We start from the raw sequence: 17858 nt of genomic DNA on the forward strand, positions 1-17858 counted from the left end.
ACAATGATTCCAAGCACCACCCTCCTTTTGAAGCTTCCAGTCTGTTATTCGAACTCAATCAGCATGACAGAGTGATCTCCAGCCTTGTCCTCGTCAACACTCACACCTGTGTTAATGAGAGAATAACTGACATGATGTCAGCTGGTCCTTTTGTGGCAGGGGTGAAATGCAGTGGAAATGTTTTTTGGGAATTCAGTTCATTTGCATGGCAAAGAGGGACTTTGCAATTAATTTAAATTCATCTGACCACTCTTCATAACATTCTGGAGTATATGCAAATTGCCATCATACAAACTGAGGCAGCAGACTTTGTGAAAATTAATATTTGTAATTCTCAAAACTTTTGGCCACGACTGTACACTGGTTGTAAAGCGGATTAATGTGCTTAATGTTAAGAAGGTATTTGGCCACTTTTAAAAACATATAGGCCTATGGGCTAGGCTACATGAGCTAAACGACTATGATTTTTAAAAAGTCGGGGGAAAAAGGCATGCTCTGTTTATTACCTTACTGCACACGCTGGGCATCATTCAAGTGATAATACATCACTCAGGCTAATATTGTCACCCATCAGACTATTCTTAATTTCATATTTCTTTACATAGCCTATACTAAATAATATACAAGTGCCTTCGGAAAGAATTCAGACCCCTTGACTTTTTCCTCATTTTGTTAGGTTACAGTCTTATTCTAAAATGGATTCTTGTTTTTTAAATTCTTATTCTTGTTTTTTCCCCCTCATCAAACTACTCACATAATGACAAAGCAAAAACAGGTCTTTAGACAATTTTGCTAATCAATATATAAAATAAAAAATGTAATATCACATTTACATAAGTATTCAGACCCTTTACTCAGTACTTTGTTGAAGCACCTTTAACAGCAATTGCAGCCTCGAGTCTTCTTGGGTATGACACTACAAGCTTGGCACACCTGTATTTGGGGAGTTTCTCCCATTCTTCTCTGCAGATCCTCTCAAGTTCTGTCAGGTGGGATGGGGAGCGTTGCTGCACAGCTATTTTCATGTCTCTCCAGAGATGTTCGATCGTGTTCAAGTCCGGGCTCTGGCTGGACCACTCAAGGACATTCAGAGACTTGTCCCGAAGCCACTCCTGCGTTGTCTTGGCTGTGTGCTTAGGGTCAATGTCCTGTTGAAAGGTGAACCTTCGCCCCAGTCTGAGGTCCTGAGCGCTCTGGAGCAGGTTTTCATCAAGGATCTCTCTGTACTTTACATTGTTCATATTTCGCTCGGTCCTGACTCGTCTCCCAGTCCCTGCCGCTGAAAAACATCGCCACAGCATGATGCCTCCACCACCGTGCTTCACCGTAGGGATGGTGCCAGGTTTCCTCCAGACGTAACACTTGGCATTCAGGCCGAAGAATTCAATCTTGGTTTCATCAGACCAGAGGATATTGTTTCTCATGGTCAGAGAGTCTTTAGGTGCCTTTTGGCAAACTATTGAGGAGTGGCTTCTGTCTGGCCACTGTACCATAAAGGCCTGATTGGGGTAGGCCTGCAGAGATGGTTGTCCTTCTGGAAGGTTCTCCCATCGCCACAGAGGTTCTCTAGATTGCTCAGTTTGGCCGGGCGGCCAGCTCTAGGAAGAATCTTGGTGGTTCCAAACTTCTTCCATTTGGATTACATTGTGTCTGGATATCCTTTGGATGTGTTGTGGTAATTCTAACCGAAAGGAGAGACAGTATTCTTCAAAACAACTTTATTATAAGATTTGCAAAAATGAAGCAATCAATAACAACCACTCAACACTCAAAGACTTTTCGTTAGGAAAGCCGGGGTAGGCCGTCATTGTAAATAAGAATTTGTTCTTAACTGACTTGCCTAGTTAAATAAGGGTTCAATTTAAAAAGCTGATTTCGTTTGTCTATGCTGATTTAAGATAGCTGACGTTACCACCATTTTCGGTTCCTTTCTGCATGTTTCCACACATCTAAGTTCTTGCAGATTGAGAAAACAGGATGTCACACACTGCAGTCGCACCCACACAAGACAAGCCTGTATCAAAATACTAACAAATGACAATGGACAATTCTCTTAATTAAACAACATAATGAGTATTTAAATAATTTCCTCTACAGGTGAAAGACCATTCTTGATACACACGGGAAACTGTTGAGCATGAAAAATCAAGCAGCGTTGCAGTTCTAGACACACTCAAACCAGTGCACCAGGCACCTACTACCATAACCCGTTCAAGGGCACTTAAATCTTTTGATCTCTGAATGGCACACATACACAATCCATGTCTCAATTGTCTCAAGGGTTAAAAATCCTTCTTTAAACTGTCTCCTCCCCTTCATCTACACAGATTTGAAGTGGATTTTAAAAACCCTTGAGTCGATGTCCGTGCCCCCGTGAACATCTAATTAGCATGATAAAAAAATCTCCAGGTGTAAAAATCCTTCTCCTTCTGGATTGAAGTGGATTTAACAGGTGACATCAATAAGTGATCATAGCTTTCACATGAGCTGTAATCAAATACCCATACTAACATACTGTATACTACATACTTAATGATACAGCGGCAAGAAAAAGTATGTGCACCCTTTGGAAATACCTGGATTTCTGCATAAATTGGTCATAAAATTAGATCTGATCTTCATCTAGGTCACAACAATAGACAAACACAGTCTGCTTAAACTAATAACACACAAGCAATTATACGTTTTCATGTCTTTATTGAACTCACCGTGTAAACATTCACAGTGCAGGGTGGGAAAAGTATTGAACCCTTGGATTTAATATCTGGTTGACCCTCCTTTGGCAGCAATAACTTCAACCAAATGTTTTCTGTAGTTGCGGATCAGACCTACACAACGGTCAGGAGGAATTTTGGACCATTCATCTTTACAAAACTGCTTCAGTTCAGCAATATTCTTGGGATGTCTGGTGTGAACTGCTCTCTTGAGGTCATGCCACAGCATCTCAATTGGGTTGAGGTCAGGACTCTGACTGAGCCACTACAGAAGGCATATTTTCTTCTGTTGAAGCCATTCTGTTGTTGATTTACTTCTGTGCTCGTTGTCCTGTTGCATCACCCAACATCTGTTGCGCTTCAATTGGCAGACAGCCTAACATTCTCCTGCAAAATGTCTTGATAAACTTGGGAATTCATGTGTCCGTCGATGATAGCAAGCTGTCCAGGCCCTGAGACAGCAAAGCAGCCCCAAACCATGATGCTCCCTCCACCATACATTACAGTTGGGATGAGGTTTTGATGTTCGTGTGCTGTGCCTTTTTTTCTCCACACATAGTGTTGTGTGTTCCTTCCAAACAACTCAACTGTAGTTTCATCTGTCCACAGAATATTTTTCCAGTAGTGCTGTGGAACATCCAGGTGCACTTTTGCAAACTTCAGACATGCAGCAATGTTTTTTTTGGACAGCAGTGGCTTCTTCCATGGTGTTCTCCCATGAACACCATTCTTGTTTAGTATTTTAAGTATCGTAGACTTGTCAACAGAGATGTTAGCATGTTCCAGAGATTTCTGTAAGTTTTTAGCTGACACTCTAGGATTCTTCTTAACCTCATTGAGCATTCTGCGCTGTGCTCTTGCACTCATTTTGCAGGACGGCCACTCCTATGGAGAGTAGCAACAGTGCTGAACTTTCTCCATTTATAGACAATTTGTCTTACTGTGGACTGATAAAAAAAATCAAAAATCAAATTTATTTATAAAGCCCTTCTTACATCAGCTGATATCTCAAAGTGCTGTACAGAAACCCAGCCTATAACCCCAAACAGTAAGCAATGCAGGTGTAGGCTGAACATCAAGGCTTTTAGAGATACTTTTGTAACCCTTTCCAGCTTTATGCAAGTCAACAATTCTTAATCTTAGGTCTTCTGAGATGTCTTTTGTTCGAGGCATGGTTCACATCAGGCAATGCTTCTTGTGAATAGCAAACTCAAATGTTGTGACTGTTTTTTATAGGGCACGGCAGCTCTAACCAACATCTCCAATCTCGTCTCATTAATTGGACTCCAGGTTAGCTGACTCCAAGTCATTAGCCTAGGGGTTCACATGCTTTTCCCAAACTACACTGTGAATGTTTAAATGATGTATTCAATATACACAAGAAAAATACAATAATTTGTGTCTTATTAGTTTAAGCACACTATGTTTGTCTGTTGTCTTATGTAGAAATCCAGGTAATTCCAAAAGGTTCACATACTTTTTCTTGCCATTGTATACTACATACTATATACTATTAGTTCATTTTAGTACACCATAAACTAACGGTATCCTTTCAGTTGAGCGAGCAAGCCCTTCGCCCGTCTACCGGAAGTTTATGCTGTTGCTATGCAACTTCTTGTAAGCTTGTTAGCATAACAAATTACTAGCTAGACATCTTATAACCAGTGGTGGTAAAAATACTCAAATCTCCTACTTGAGTAAAAGTAAAGATACCTTAATAGAAAATGACTCACGTAAAAGTGAAAGTCACCCAGTAAAATACTACTTGAGTAAAAGTCTAAAAGTATTTGGTTTTAAATATACTGTCACGCTCGTRGAAAGGAGTGGACCAAGATGCAGCGTGATATGTTTCCATCCTTTTATTAGGAAGAGAACACTTCAAAGAACAAAAACAACAAAACGAACAAACGAAACGTGAAGCTATAATACTGCTCACAGGCAACTATACATAGACAAAATCCCACGAAGCACAAATGGCTGCCTAAATATGATCCCCAATCAGAGACAACGATAAACAGCTGCCTCTGATTGGGAACCATAACAGGCCAACATAGACATATAAACCCCTAGATGACCCACCCTAGTCACACCCCGACCTAACCAACAGAGAATAAAAAGCTCTCTATGGTCAGGGTGTGACATATACTTAAGATTCAAAAGTAAAAAGTATGAATAATAAAACATTCCTTATATTAAGCAAACCAAAAAGCACAATAATTTTTATTTATTTTTATTACGGATTGCCAGTCACACTCCAACACTCAGACAAAGCATTTGTGTTAAGTGAGTCCGCCAGATTAGAGGCAGTAGGGATGTTCTCTTGTGCGAATTGGACCATTTTCTGTCCTAAGCATTCAAAATGGAACTAGTGCTTATGGGTGTCAGGGAAAGTGTATGGAGTAAAAAGTACATCATTTTATTTCGGAATGTAGTGAAGTAAAAGTTGTCAAAAATATAAATAGTTAAGTACAGATACTCCAAAAAACGACTTAAGTAGCACTTTAAAGTATTTTTACTTAAATACTTTACACCACTGCTTATGACTTCATTAACAATACCCATTAAGAACACACAACCACTATACCACTTAGCTAAGAATGACCTGAATAATCAAGTCAATAGATTGTGTTTATAAAGCCACTGTGGTTATCTACTCCAATTTCAGAGCACTCTCGTCTGAGTGTGCCAGAGCGCGGGAATAACTGACACATTTACACAACACCCGTTTAATATGGTCGGTGTCAGTAAACAATTGGCCCAGCGTCGTACGGGTTTGGCTGGAGTAGGCCGTCATTGTAAATAAGAATTTGTTCTTAACTGACTTGCCTAGTTAAATATTCGTTAAATAAAAAATAAAAGCGTAATCAAAAAAGCGTAATTAAATTGTTGCTAACAACACAGTTACAGTCAACAACACTCTGGATAGCATAAAAACAGCCTAACCAGCTCACCTAGGGCGAGTAAAATGGTCAGAGTGAGCTGTTCTCTCATTTGTGTCTGGAAGTAGCTAGCAAGCCAGCCAACGTTATCCAGTTAGCTTGGGTGCTTAACTGAGGTCAGAACGCTCTGATCAACCCTACTCCTCGGTCAGAGTACAGTGTGCGCTCTGACGCTCCTAATTTAGAATAGACAATCTGACAACGCTCTGAATTTACGGACACCCAGAGCGAAATCTGGCACTCAAGATTGAATTGATGAACACACCCTTAGAAGCCAACTAACATTAGGTAGCTAGCTAACATACAGGTACATACTGCTGTAATTATATGCTATGCGGTTTGTAAGGATAGCGTAGTTTACAAATTGTCAGCCAACGTAAATGAACTTATTCGAAAAGTAATTACTTATTACATTGGTCAACATTTTCTTAACATTTGTCATAATTAGATAAAGCAATACATTTGTATCGGCTCTCGTCGGACTTCGTCAGCATATTTTCCGCCATTTTCTTCAAATCTGAAAATGTTGTGAACCACGCCCATTTCCGGATGAATTGCATTATGGGCCATAAAAGCACGTAAATAGTGTCCACTGGTCGTATACTTCTTATTTTGGAGAATGTAGTACGACATCTGTGAACTTTTGGCATACTAACTATACCCATACTACGCCCAATAAGCATACTACATACTCAATGTATGTCACAAATAGTACCTTTAGTGTGGTTAGTATGAGTATTCGAACACAGCTCTGGATTCACCTGGTCAGTCTATGTCATGGAAAGAACAGGTGACCCCAATGTTTTGTACACTCAGTGTAGTTTGTAATGCCTAGCCTCCTGGCTAGTGGCTACTGTGACATTCACGGTACTTTTAAGCTGCGAAGAAAGAACGTGAATCGAACCCTCTCGGCTCGTGACATTCCCTTTGCTAATGTGAATTGAAAAGTGTATGTTCATATTATGTAAATTTACATTTCAGACCGATAATGCCATTCATTGAGAATAAGAAAGAGCCTCTTCACAATTTACTCACACTTTACTTTTCATAAAAATACTATCGGCTACACATATTACTCAAATGTAAACTCACGTACTTGCTATGTCTCGACCGCTACCTCGGAAGGTAGTGTAGACACTCGCTCGACAGTTGCCCGGCTTGAAGCAGGGCAGTGTAAACAGAATTGTCTTGTTGAGTCAACACTCCTACAGTATAAATGGTAATAGCAGAACAATGGTTTTGAAACAGCTGAAATGTATAGACATTTTCCTAATAGTTGAGACTTGTTTTATTGAGTTTTTAACTTAAATTGAAGTAACATGCTGTTACATTCTGAAATTGTTGCAGTAGCTGCAGGCTGCACTGAGCCATGTAAAGCTCCACCACTAAAACCTGTAAAATGTAGATTATACAAATAGGATATCTTTGTTTTATTTGTAACCAGTGTTGCCAATTTAGCAACTTTTTCGCTATATATAGCAAGTTTTATATAGCAAGTTTTCAGACTCCTCCAGCGACTTCTATTGGTAAAAGATTCTAGCGATAAATTCAGTTGCTTTTCAGGCTGCCTTTGGGGAGTTTTGACACAGAGGGTTTATATGGTTTTGATTGCATTTAGCGACTTTAACCCACTCAATTATGCCAAAAACGAGAGTGGGAGAAGGTGTCTGTGCAACAGAAGTCACAGCACACGCACTGGGGATGGGTTGTGCGGCGGGAGAGGGGGCGAAAACGCTATGTCGGTGGGAGCAAGGCAAAGTGGTGCTGTGATGTCGTCGCGGCAACACCAAAACGTAATCAAGGGGCCAATAGCGGGTCTCACTGAAAAAACGTTGGCAACACTGTTTGTAACATTGTGTAGAGATTTCAAAGGTTGCACCGCAAGTTCCAGAGTGGTGGGGGGGCACTGTTTTCCTTGGGCTCAGATTTCTTCCTGGTCTGGTAGTAGGTGACCTAAAGGCTACTACTACACAGAATACGCAAACGGCGCGAAGGAATGTAATGCAATGTCGTTTTTCGTCACAAAAGTGCTCTCTGAAATTCGACTAACTCCTGTGCCACACGAGAACTGTAACGCGCGGCATCATCTCTTCCGTAGCGGGCAGTGTTGTGTAGGCAATGAAGGTTGCTTGGTTCCTTCATCTGATCAACAGTATAGGCTATGCATCAAAGAAGCCTATTTTGCATTGACAAGCAAATATAATCTCAACTACTGTTCAAACAATGAACCAAACAACATTTAACCTTAATAGAATCCACACAAAATTGCATTTTGTTTAGAAGTAATAACTAGTGATTACAGGCTATTATGAAATGGTAGAAACTGCTGTAGCCAACTAACGTTAGCTAGTCATCTAGCATTCTTCTCCGTGACCAAAACATGACGTTCTATTTTTAGCTGATAGGGGAATGAATACACAAGCAGCATATAAAACTGGGATACTGTTTTAGGTTACAACGGCAAGTATAAGAATATTTGTCAGGGATATATTTGTTATTATTAATCAGATTTTTTTTAAATCCCACGTGCACGCATGTAGATCAACATAATGGAGCTTGTAGTAACCTTGACCAACTCCGGACCCTAGTTCCAGCGTAGTTCTAGCGTATGACATAGTCATAAATTACCAGTAAACATTTTTTTAAATATCAGGTCATAAGGTTTTTCAAAAATCCTGGAAAAACTCCTGGCCCTAGGGAGGGTGGAAACATTAAAACACTTTACACAGGCAGAGACAATAACTGCGAATGGACACAAACGAACTTGGCTGAGCAGGCTGTATGCTGCAGGATTGCATGGTTTAGGGCTGTGCATCTGTAATTAAAAAGATACTCATACTGTATGTCATCACTATTGTGTTGATCGATTAATTCCAGCCAATCATTTTCGATTAAATAGGCCTAGGTAGCCTAGCCACCCGAAGTGTGAATATAAACCAAATTTGACCACAGTCACATTTTGTCAGAACACAAATCATTTGGCCAATTTTAGGCTATAAATACATAGTTTATGCCAGTTTCCCCAGATGGGATCAGAGACAATAGGCTTCTCTAGGCTATCTGGATCTGGTCTTATCTATTTCATAATTATTATTGTTTTTTAAAAATAAAATATGTATTTTACCACAATTTCCTCAAAATTCTCATTATCGCAACAATCCAAAAAAGTAATAAACAAATCAATTGCTAATGTTTTTTTTTTACATTACTCTCCTAATGAAAATGCCTGAGTTAAAAACAACACTGAAAATAAAAATAAAACATTTAATTATAAGACATTAGACATTTTAGTAATGAGAAGGCCAAGTGGGGGTGTTTGAGAACAAGAACATTCTGAAGGCATATACACAAATACATTAGCTTCTACTCCTCTAGATGATGCATCATGGGTGAATAAAACTTTATTTAAAAACTGATTGTAGTTTTTACAGGAACTTTAACAAGTGTTGTGGTAATGAGATGTCGTTTTTTACAGGAATTTGAACAATTGTTATGGTAATGTGGCTCAGTTGGTAGAGCATGGCGCTTGCAACGCCAGGGTTGTGGGTTCATTCCCCACGGGGGGACCAGGATGAATATGTATGAACTTTCCAATTTGTAAGTCGCTCTGGATAAGAGCGTCTGCTAAATGACTTAAATGTAAATGTAAAATGTTTGTGACTGTGGTTCAACAGGTGTTCATTGTGGAGGCCGCAGGCAGGAGGCTGCTCCTCCTCATTGGGTTTGGGATCTGCTGTGTGTCCTGTGCTCTCCTCACTGTGGCACTCACCTTCCANGGGGACCAGGATGAATATGTATGAACTTTCCAATTTGTAAGTCGCTCTGGATAAGAGCGTCTGCTAAATGACTTAAATGTAATGTAAATGTAATGAGACACATGTCCACAGACACTATTTGTACGTGATAAATATTATATTTTCATGTAAAATTCAACTAGTATACAATTTTATGGTCGAACTGTAGCAACATATTTTGTGCTTTATTCAAATCAGTTAGGTCTTTCTAAATTAACATTTTATAAAATGACCCAAGCAATTTAATCCGGACTCATTTCGGCAATGAAAATCTGGGGAGAAAATGTGCAAAATTCAGGCATACATGTAAAATGTATTTAAAATAAGACACTTCGCCAAAAACTAGACATCTTAGTTCCAAAAATGATAGTTGATTTTACAGATGCATCATGGTTTTTTTTCAACTCAATATGCTATAGACATGTTTAAAAATGGTTTCATGACAATCACCCATCTGCAGCTGTGGGTGTTATCAGTAGGCTACAGTTGATCAGATTGAAGCACAGACTAATTGTGCACGTTGACAAATCACGAGGCATATTTCTTTTATTTATTGGTGTCAGGTATGGACTTCCACATAAAACTTGTTGCAGTGAATTCACTTGTAACCATGTTTTCAGTCACAATTAGCTTTTACCACATGTACTGATTTGCATGATATTGATAAAAAATGAAGACAGGTTTGTTGTAAGGTAGTCCTTTTGTACTTTTATATTAGAATGAGAGCGTTAATCGTTCATTTTTGATAGGCTAACGTTACTTGATGAAGACATGCTGTTACAAAAGCAACTCTGTGCCTTTTTCTTGAAGCAAAAATGTAAGTGTAGCCTACAGATGAGAAAGTCAACCTTTTAATTGTCTGCATGTACATGCTTGTGAATTTTTGCCTTATTCAAGAGTGTAATAGGGTTTGGTTGTATTATTCAAGAGTGTAAAATGTTTTAAAAGAAAGGTTTGTCATTGTTAAATAGTTTGTGCTTACTGGCTAGTGGCTACTGTGATATTTACGGTCAATTTGAGCTGCAGACCAAGAATGTCACATGGCCAGCCACAATGAAAGGTTAAAGCAAGGATGTAATGTGAATGGAAAAGTAGCATTCTCTTTCTCCACCCTGCTCCTCAGACTCCTTCATATCTCCTAGTGGTAATGGGGCCTTTCTCTCTGTCCTACTTCTGTGTGTGGTGCATTTCAGGCCGGAAGCTGAGGGGAGCTGGCCCGCTGAAAGGAGTAGTGGAGGGGGGAACACAGGCACCCGGCAGAGAGAGGACTGGAGAGAGGGGAGGAGAGAGGACTGGAGAGAGGGAAGGAGAGAGGACTGGGGGACTACAGTTAGCCACCATTTCCCCACAGGCTCAATGTGAGGATCAATATTACCGTATGTGAGATATTTTTCTTAACCAGAATGTAATTTTTTCATATGAGCCCTAACAAAGAAAGCAGTTACAACTCAATTCAGAATTTACGACCAACCCTGGATGAAAGGCAGCACATATTTAGTCTCAACTTGTCTAATTTTGTCACATATCTCTTGTCTCAACTCATCTCATCTCATATCCCTCTCTGCAGGCTGTGCTGCTCTGCAGGCTCCCACTCTTGGCCCCTCCCCCAGCCTACGCCCCTCCCTCCTCAACGTCCTGAGTTCCATCGAGCCAGGAATGGTCAACGCAGGCCATGACACCTCCCAGCCAGACTGTTTCACCTCCCTACTGTCCAGCCTCAACGAGCTGGGAGAGAGACAACTTGTGTCTGTGGTGAACTGGGCTAAAGCCATGCCAGGTAAACCACTCTTCCTGTATCTTACTGTTACCTAACCACTACATGGTACCAACCCTCTAACCCTGTATCAATCAATCAATAATTTTATTTTATATAGCCCTTCGTACATCAGCTAATATCTCGAAGTGCTGTACAGACACCCAGCCTAAAACCCCAAACAGCTAGTAATGCAGGTGTAGAAGCACTAACCCTGTATCTTACTGTTACCTAACCACTACATGGTACCTACCCACTAACCCTGTATCTTACTGTTACCTAACCACCACATGGTACCAACCCACTAACCCTGTATCCTACTGTTACCTACCACTACATGGTACCAACCCAATACCCTGTATCTTACTGTTACCTAACCACTACATGGTACCAACCCTCTAACCCTGTATCTTACTGTTACCTAACCACTACATGGTACCAACCCTCTAACCCTGTATCAATCATCAATCAATTTTATTTTATATAGCCCTTCGTACATCAGCTAATATCTCGAAGTGCTGTACAGACACCCAGCCTAAAACCCAAAACAGCTAGTAATGCAGGTGTGAGAAGCACTGTATCTTACTGTTACCTAACCACTACATGGTACCACCCTCTAACCCTGTATCTTACTGTTACCTAACCACTACATGGTACCAACCCTCTAACCCTGTATCTTACTGTTACCTAACCACTACATGGTACCAACCCACTAACCCTGTACCTACTGTTACCTAACCACTACATGGTACCAACCCTCTAACCCTGTATTTCCTGTTACCTAACCACTACATGGTACAACCCTCTAACCCTGTATCTTACTGTTACCTAACCACTACATGGTACCAACCCTCTACCCTGTATCTTACTGTTACCTAACCACTACATGGTACCAACCCACTAACCCTGTATCCTACTGTTACCTAACCACTACATGGTACCAACCCTCTAACCCTGTATCTTACTGCTACCTAACCACTACATGGTACCAACCCTCTAACCCTGTATCTTACTGCTACCTAACCACTACATGTACCAACCCTCTAACCTGTATTTACTGTTACCTAACACTACACAGGTACCAACCCACTAACCCAGGTGGATAGAGAGAGTTGGGGTACAAACAGCTGGTCTGTGTGTGACTGATACCAGTGCTGTAGCCTCGGTTCCAGTTTTCTTTGTCCTCCCCCCAGAGGGGGCTCTACTCATAACTATTTTATTCTCCCTGCACTGTGGGTTTCAGAGAGCTGCATGTAGAAGACCAGATGTCAGTGATCCAGTCTTCATGGCTGGGGTTGATGGTGTTCTCTCTGTGTAGGTTTCAGAGAGCTGCATGTTGAAGACCAGGTGTCAGTGATCCAGTCTTCATGGCTGGGGTTGATGATGTTCTCTCTGTGTAGGTTTCAGAGAGCTGTATGTGAAGACCAGATGTCAGTGATCCAGTCTTCATGGCTGGGGTTGATGGTGTTCGCTCTGGGCTGGAGGTCTTACACAAACACAGACGCTAGAGAGCTCTACTTCGCTCCTGACCTCATCTTCAACGAGTGAGTACAACTATTGTCTTGCTGAATACAATATTGATAAATCTCTCTCTCTTTCTCTAGACAATAAATAAAAGGAAATAAACAATCCTAAATTAAGAATAAACATTATACTGACCCTCTCTCAACTTGTGACCCCCTCTCTCTCTCACCTTCTATCCTCTCTTTCTCTCACTTCTGACCCCCTCTCTCTCTCACCTTCTGATCCTCTCTTTCTCTCAACTTCTGACCCCTCTTCTCTCACCTTCTGATCCTCTCTTTTCTCTAACTTCTGACCCCCCTCTCTCTCTCACCTTCTGAGCCTCTCTTTCTCTCAACTTCTGACCCTCTCTCTCGCTCTCAACTTCTAACCCTCTGACTCTCTCTCTCAACTTCTGACCCTCTCTCTCGCTCTCCTCTCAACTTCTAACCCTTGACTCTCTCTCTCAACTTCTGATCCTCTCTCTCAACTTCTAACCCTCTGACTCTCTCTCTCAACTTCTGACCCTCTCTCTCGCTCTCAACTTCTAACCTCTGACTCTCTCTCTCAACTTCTGATCCTATCTCTCAACTTCTAACCCTCTGACTCTCTCTCTCAACTTCTGATCCTCTCTCTCAACTTCTGACCCTCTCTCTCTATCTCTCTCGCTCACCTTCTCACCCTCTCTCTCACCCTCTCTCACACCTTCTCACCCTCTCTCACACCTTCACCACTCCAGTCAGAGGATGCGTGTGTCCAGTATGTATGAACACTGTGTCCAGTTCCGTCTGCTGTCCCAGAGGTTCTGTATGCTCAGAGTCACCCAGGACGAGTTCCTCTGTATGAAGGCTCTGCTCCTCTTCAGCATCAGTGAGTCACATCACTGACACACTGACACACTGACACCAGGTGACTGTATCATTATCTGGGTCAATATCTGCTTATTTATTTGTGTCTGTTAGTCCCCGTGGAGGGTCTGAGGAATCAGAAGTGTTTTGACGAGCTGAGGATCTCTTACATCAAGGAGCTGGATCGTCTGGCCAGCTACCACGGAGAAAAACACCACACACAACGCCTGTTCCAGCTAACACAACTACTGGACTTCCTACACCCGGTAATATACACTAACCCTGACCTCTGACCCCTAACCAACACCTGTTACAGCTAACACAGCTACTGGACTACTTACACCCAGTAATATACACTAACCCTGACCTCTGACCCCTAACCTTTAACACGTATGTTGACATATCCCCCCCCCCCTTGTTCTCCACCCATCCACCCTCTTTCTCTCCCTCTCTCTCTTTCTTTCTCTCAGATTGTGAGGAAGCTGCACCAGTTCACCTATGATCTGTTTATCCAGGCCCAGTCTCTGCCCACCAGAGTCAGCTATCCAGAGATGATCTCTGAGATTGTCAGCGTTCACGTGCCCAAGATGCTCACAGGCATGGTTCAGCCAATCCTCTTTTCACATGGGACCTTGCTAGAGGGTCTTCCTATCACAATGCACCTTGCTAGAGGGTCTTCCTATCACAATGCACCTTGCTAGAGGGTCATCCCATCATAATTCATCCCAAAAGAGGGACAGACAATAACAAAACAATCTGCTAAACATTCAACCCAGGGTCCCCCATTGATTTTGTCAGTCTCTCTCACTCAGATATCATATCAACATGGCGTAAGTCCTGGCAAAATGTGTAGAATTGTAGAAAATTGGCTTTAAAACAGCAAGATTTTCTCTCCACCCCATTGCAAAATGTGTAGAATAGCATGAAATGTGTTTTAAAACCACAACATTTTCTCTCCACCTCATGGCAAAATGTGTAGAATTTCAGGAATATATGCTTTAAAACCACAGCATTTTCTCTCTGCCCCATGGCAAAATGTGTAGAATTTCAGGAATATATGCTTTAAAACCACAGCATTTTCTCTGCACCATGTCAAAATGTGTAGAATTTCAGAAAATGTACTTAAAAACTTCTCTTTTTTTGCCGTCAAGAGGGGGACACCTGAAATGTTTTACCCGCGAGGTGGGGGTAAACCTAGCCCTGGTTCTATATATCACAAAACACCTTGGAGGTTATAACTAAAACCTTGTTAGACACCCAACCATTTACTGTACATATCGATGACATCACATCAAGTCGCTTTTAGCATGCTAAGATGGCATCTCATGAGGGAGATTTATGTAGACATAACATGCACAGTTTGAGCTACTCCAGGAAGTGATGTTGCAGGCTAGCTCAGTGCCGCCCCTTTCAATGAGTATCTCAAGTGTAAATGATAGCCGACCGGGGTACTGCAGGCTGCCATAGCAACTCAATTATCCATATAACTTCTTTGTGTGATTTAAGAAAATAATAATATCGGTTCAAGGACATACATCTGTTGTAATAGAAGCAATTATCTGTAACATGATTGTCTTCAAATGTTTTTTGTTGTTTTTTTTCCTTTGAATATTGACCTGAAACCGCAACCATTTACTATAACGGGGGATCCTGCTTTCTGGAAAAAAACAGCCTGGTTTCAATGAGAGGTGGCAGTTGGTCTCCCCTGGGTCCTACACATACTCTTTTCTTTGCGCTTCTAGTCACTAGCCTGGAATCCAAACTGAATATCATTCTGTATTGTTCACTATCCTTCACTAACACTCACCAGAATGGATGCCATTGATTACGTTGGATCCCCTGTTCTCAAGCTGCGGTTTGATCCTGAATGTACATCTCAGATTGTTGTTTTTCTCTTTTACATTTCAGTTTACCATTATTTGCTCTTTCATAGTTTCAGCAAAATGTAGTAGTATATTACACAATATGTCAAAATAAGACATTCTTCTGAATTACACATCATTCATACTCTATAGACACAGACAAAGAGGTGCCTATAGCTGTTCATTTGACCTTTGTATATAACACCATATTAAGCACAAAGTGTACATGATTTCTGTAAATATGGAATGGATTATATGTTGCATATTCTATAAAAACAAATCAGACTTCTTTAAAATTCGATCTAAAACGAACAAATAAAACAATCTATATTCCACTTCACTTTGGTCCCTTGCTTTATTTAGTGTTTTCCAGGGTGTGTCCAGAGGTAAACAGGCATACAGGGTGTGTCCTGAGGTATACAGGCATACAGGGTGTGTCCAGAGGGAAACGGGCATACAGGGTGTGTCAGAGGAAACAGGCATACTGGGTGTGTCCAGAGGGAAACGGGAATGGGTGTGTCCAGAGGGAAGCGGGCATACATAGGTGTGTCCAGAGGGAAACGGGCATACGGGGTGTGTCCAGAGGGAAACGGGATACAGGGTGTGTCCAGAGGGAAACGGGCATACAGGGTGTGTCTAGAGGGAAAGGGAATACAGGGTGTGTCCAGAGGGAAACGGGCATACAGGGTGTGTCCAAAGAGGAAACGGGCATACAGGGTGTGTCCAGAGGGAAACGGGCATACAGGGTGTGTCAGAGGAAACGGGCATACAGGGTGTGTGAGGGAAACGGGCATACAGGGTGTGTCGAGAGGGAACGGGCATACAGGGTGTGTCCAGAGGGAAACGGGCATACAGGGTGTGTCCAGAGGGAAACGGGCATACAGGTTGTGTCCAGAGGGAAACGGGCATACATGGTGTGGTCCAGAGGGAAACGGGCATACAGGTGTGTCGAGAGGGAAGGGCATACAGGGTGTGTCAGAGGGAAACGGCATACAGGGTGTGTGCAGGGAACGGGCATACAGGGTGTGTCAGAGGGAAACGGGCATACAGGGTGTGTCCAGAGGGAAACGGCATACAGGGTGTGTCAGAGGGAAACGGGCATACAGGGTGTGTAAGAGGGAAACGGGCATACAGGGTGTGTCGAGGGGAACGGGCATACAGGGTGTGTCCAGAGGGAAACGGGCATACAGGGTGTGTCCAGAGGGAACGGGCATACAGGGTGTGTCAGAGGGAAACGGGCATACAAGGGTGTGGTCCAGAGGGAAACGGGATACAGGGTGTGTCAGAGGGAACGGGCTACAGGTGTGTTGAGGGAAACGGGCATACAGGGTGTGTCTAGAGGGAAACAGGCTAAGGGTGTGTCTAGAGGGAACGGGAATAAAGGGTGTGTCCAGAGGGAAACGGGCATACAGGGTGTGTCCAGAGGGAAACGGGCATACAGGGTGTGTCAGAGGGAAACGGCATACAGGGTGTGTCCAGAGGGGAAACGGGCATACAGGGTGTGTCTGAGGGAAAGGGCATACAGGGTGTGTCCAGAGGGAAACGGGCATACAGGTGTGTCAGAGGAAACGGCATTCAGGGTGTGTCCGAGGGAAAGGCTACAGGGTGTGTCTAGAGGGAAAAGGGCATACGGGTGTGTCCAGAGGGAACGAGCATACAGGGTGTGTCTAGAGGGAAACGGGCATACAGGGTGTGTCTAGAGGGAAACGGGCATACAGGGTGTGTCAGAGGGAAAGGGAATACAGGGTGTGTCAGGAGGGGAACGGGGATAACAGGTGTGTCTAGAGGAAACGGGCTACAGGGTGTGTCCAGAGGGAAAGGGCATACAGGGTGTGTCCGAGGGAAAAGCATACAGGGTGTGTCGAGAGGGACGGGCATCAGGGTGTGTCCAGAGGAAAACGGGCATACAGGGTGTGTCAGAGGGAACGGGCATACAGGGTGTGTCCAGAGGGAACGGGCATACAGGGTGTGTCCGAGAGGGAAACGGGCATAGGGGTGTGTCCAGAGGAACGGGCATACAGAGGTGTGTCCAGAGGGAAACGGGCATACAGGGTGTGTCCAGAGGGAAACGGGCATACAGGGTGTGTCCAGAGGGAAACGGGCATTACAGGGTGTGTCCAGAGGGAAACGGGGCATACAGGGTGTGTCAGAGGGAACAGGCTAAGGGTGTGTCAGAGGAAACGGGCATACAGGGTGTGTCTAGAGGGGCAGGCATACAGGGTGTGTCCAGAGGGAAAACGGGCATAACAGGGTGTGTCTAGAGGGAAACGGGAATACAGGGTGTGTCAGAGGGAAACGGGCATACAGGGTGTGTCCAGAGGGAAAGGGCATACAGGGTGTGTCAGAGGGAAAACGGGCATACAGGGTGTGCAGAGGACGGGCATACGGGTGTGTGCCAGAGGGAAACGGGCATACAGGGTGTGTCCAGAGGGAAACGGGCATACAGGG

The 17858-nt window shown here is 42.9% G+C and overlaps 1 protein-coding gene across 2 annotated transcripts in view; it reads left to right on the forward strand.

Annotated features, from left to right (window-relative positions):
• Positions 1-15750, forward strand: part of LOC112071008 (androgen receptor) — a 37127-nt gene extending 21377 nt beyond the window's left edge. Inside the window, exons 4-10 of one of the 2 annotated variants that reach the window (XM_070439208.1) lie at positions 10641-10823; positions 11015-11224; positions 12519-12547; positions 12629-12744; positions 13440-13570; positions 13663-13814; positions 14019-15750. In XM_070439208.1, coding sequence (XP_070295309.1) covers positions 10641-10823; positions 11015-11224; positions 12519-12547; positions 12629-12744; positions 13440-13570; positions 13663-13814; positions 14019-14249 — 1052 coding nt within the window. In that variant the 3' untranslated portion in view covers positions 14250-15750. The remainder of the gene's footprint in view (positions 1-10640; positions 10824-11014; positions 11225-12518; positions 12548-12628; positions 12745-13439; positions 13571-13662; positions 13815-14018) is intronic. The other variant, XM_070439209.1, reaches the window with a different exon arrangement.
• The last annotated feature ends 2108 nt before the right edge of the window (positions 15751-17858 follow it).

This window comes from Salvelinus sp. IW2-2015, unplaced genomic scaffold, assembly GCF_002910315.2.
Source record: "Salvelinus sp. IW2-2015 unplaced genomic scaffold, ASM291031v2 Un_scaffold1491, whole genome shotgun sequence".
Classification (NCBI taxonomy): domain Eukaryota; kingdom Metazoa; phylum Chordata; class Actinopteri; order Salmoniformes; family Salmonidae; genus Salvelinus; species Salvelinus sp. IW2-2015.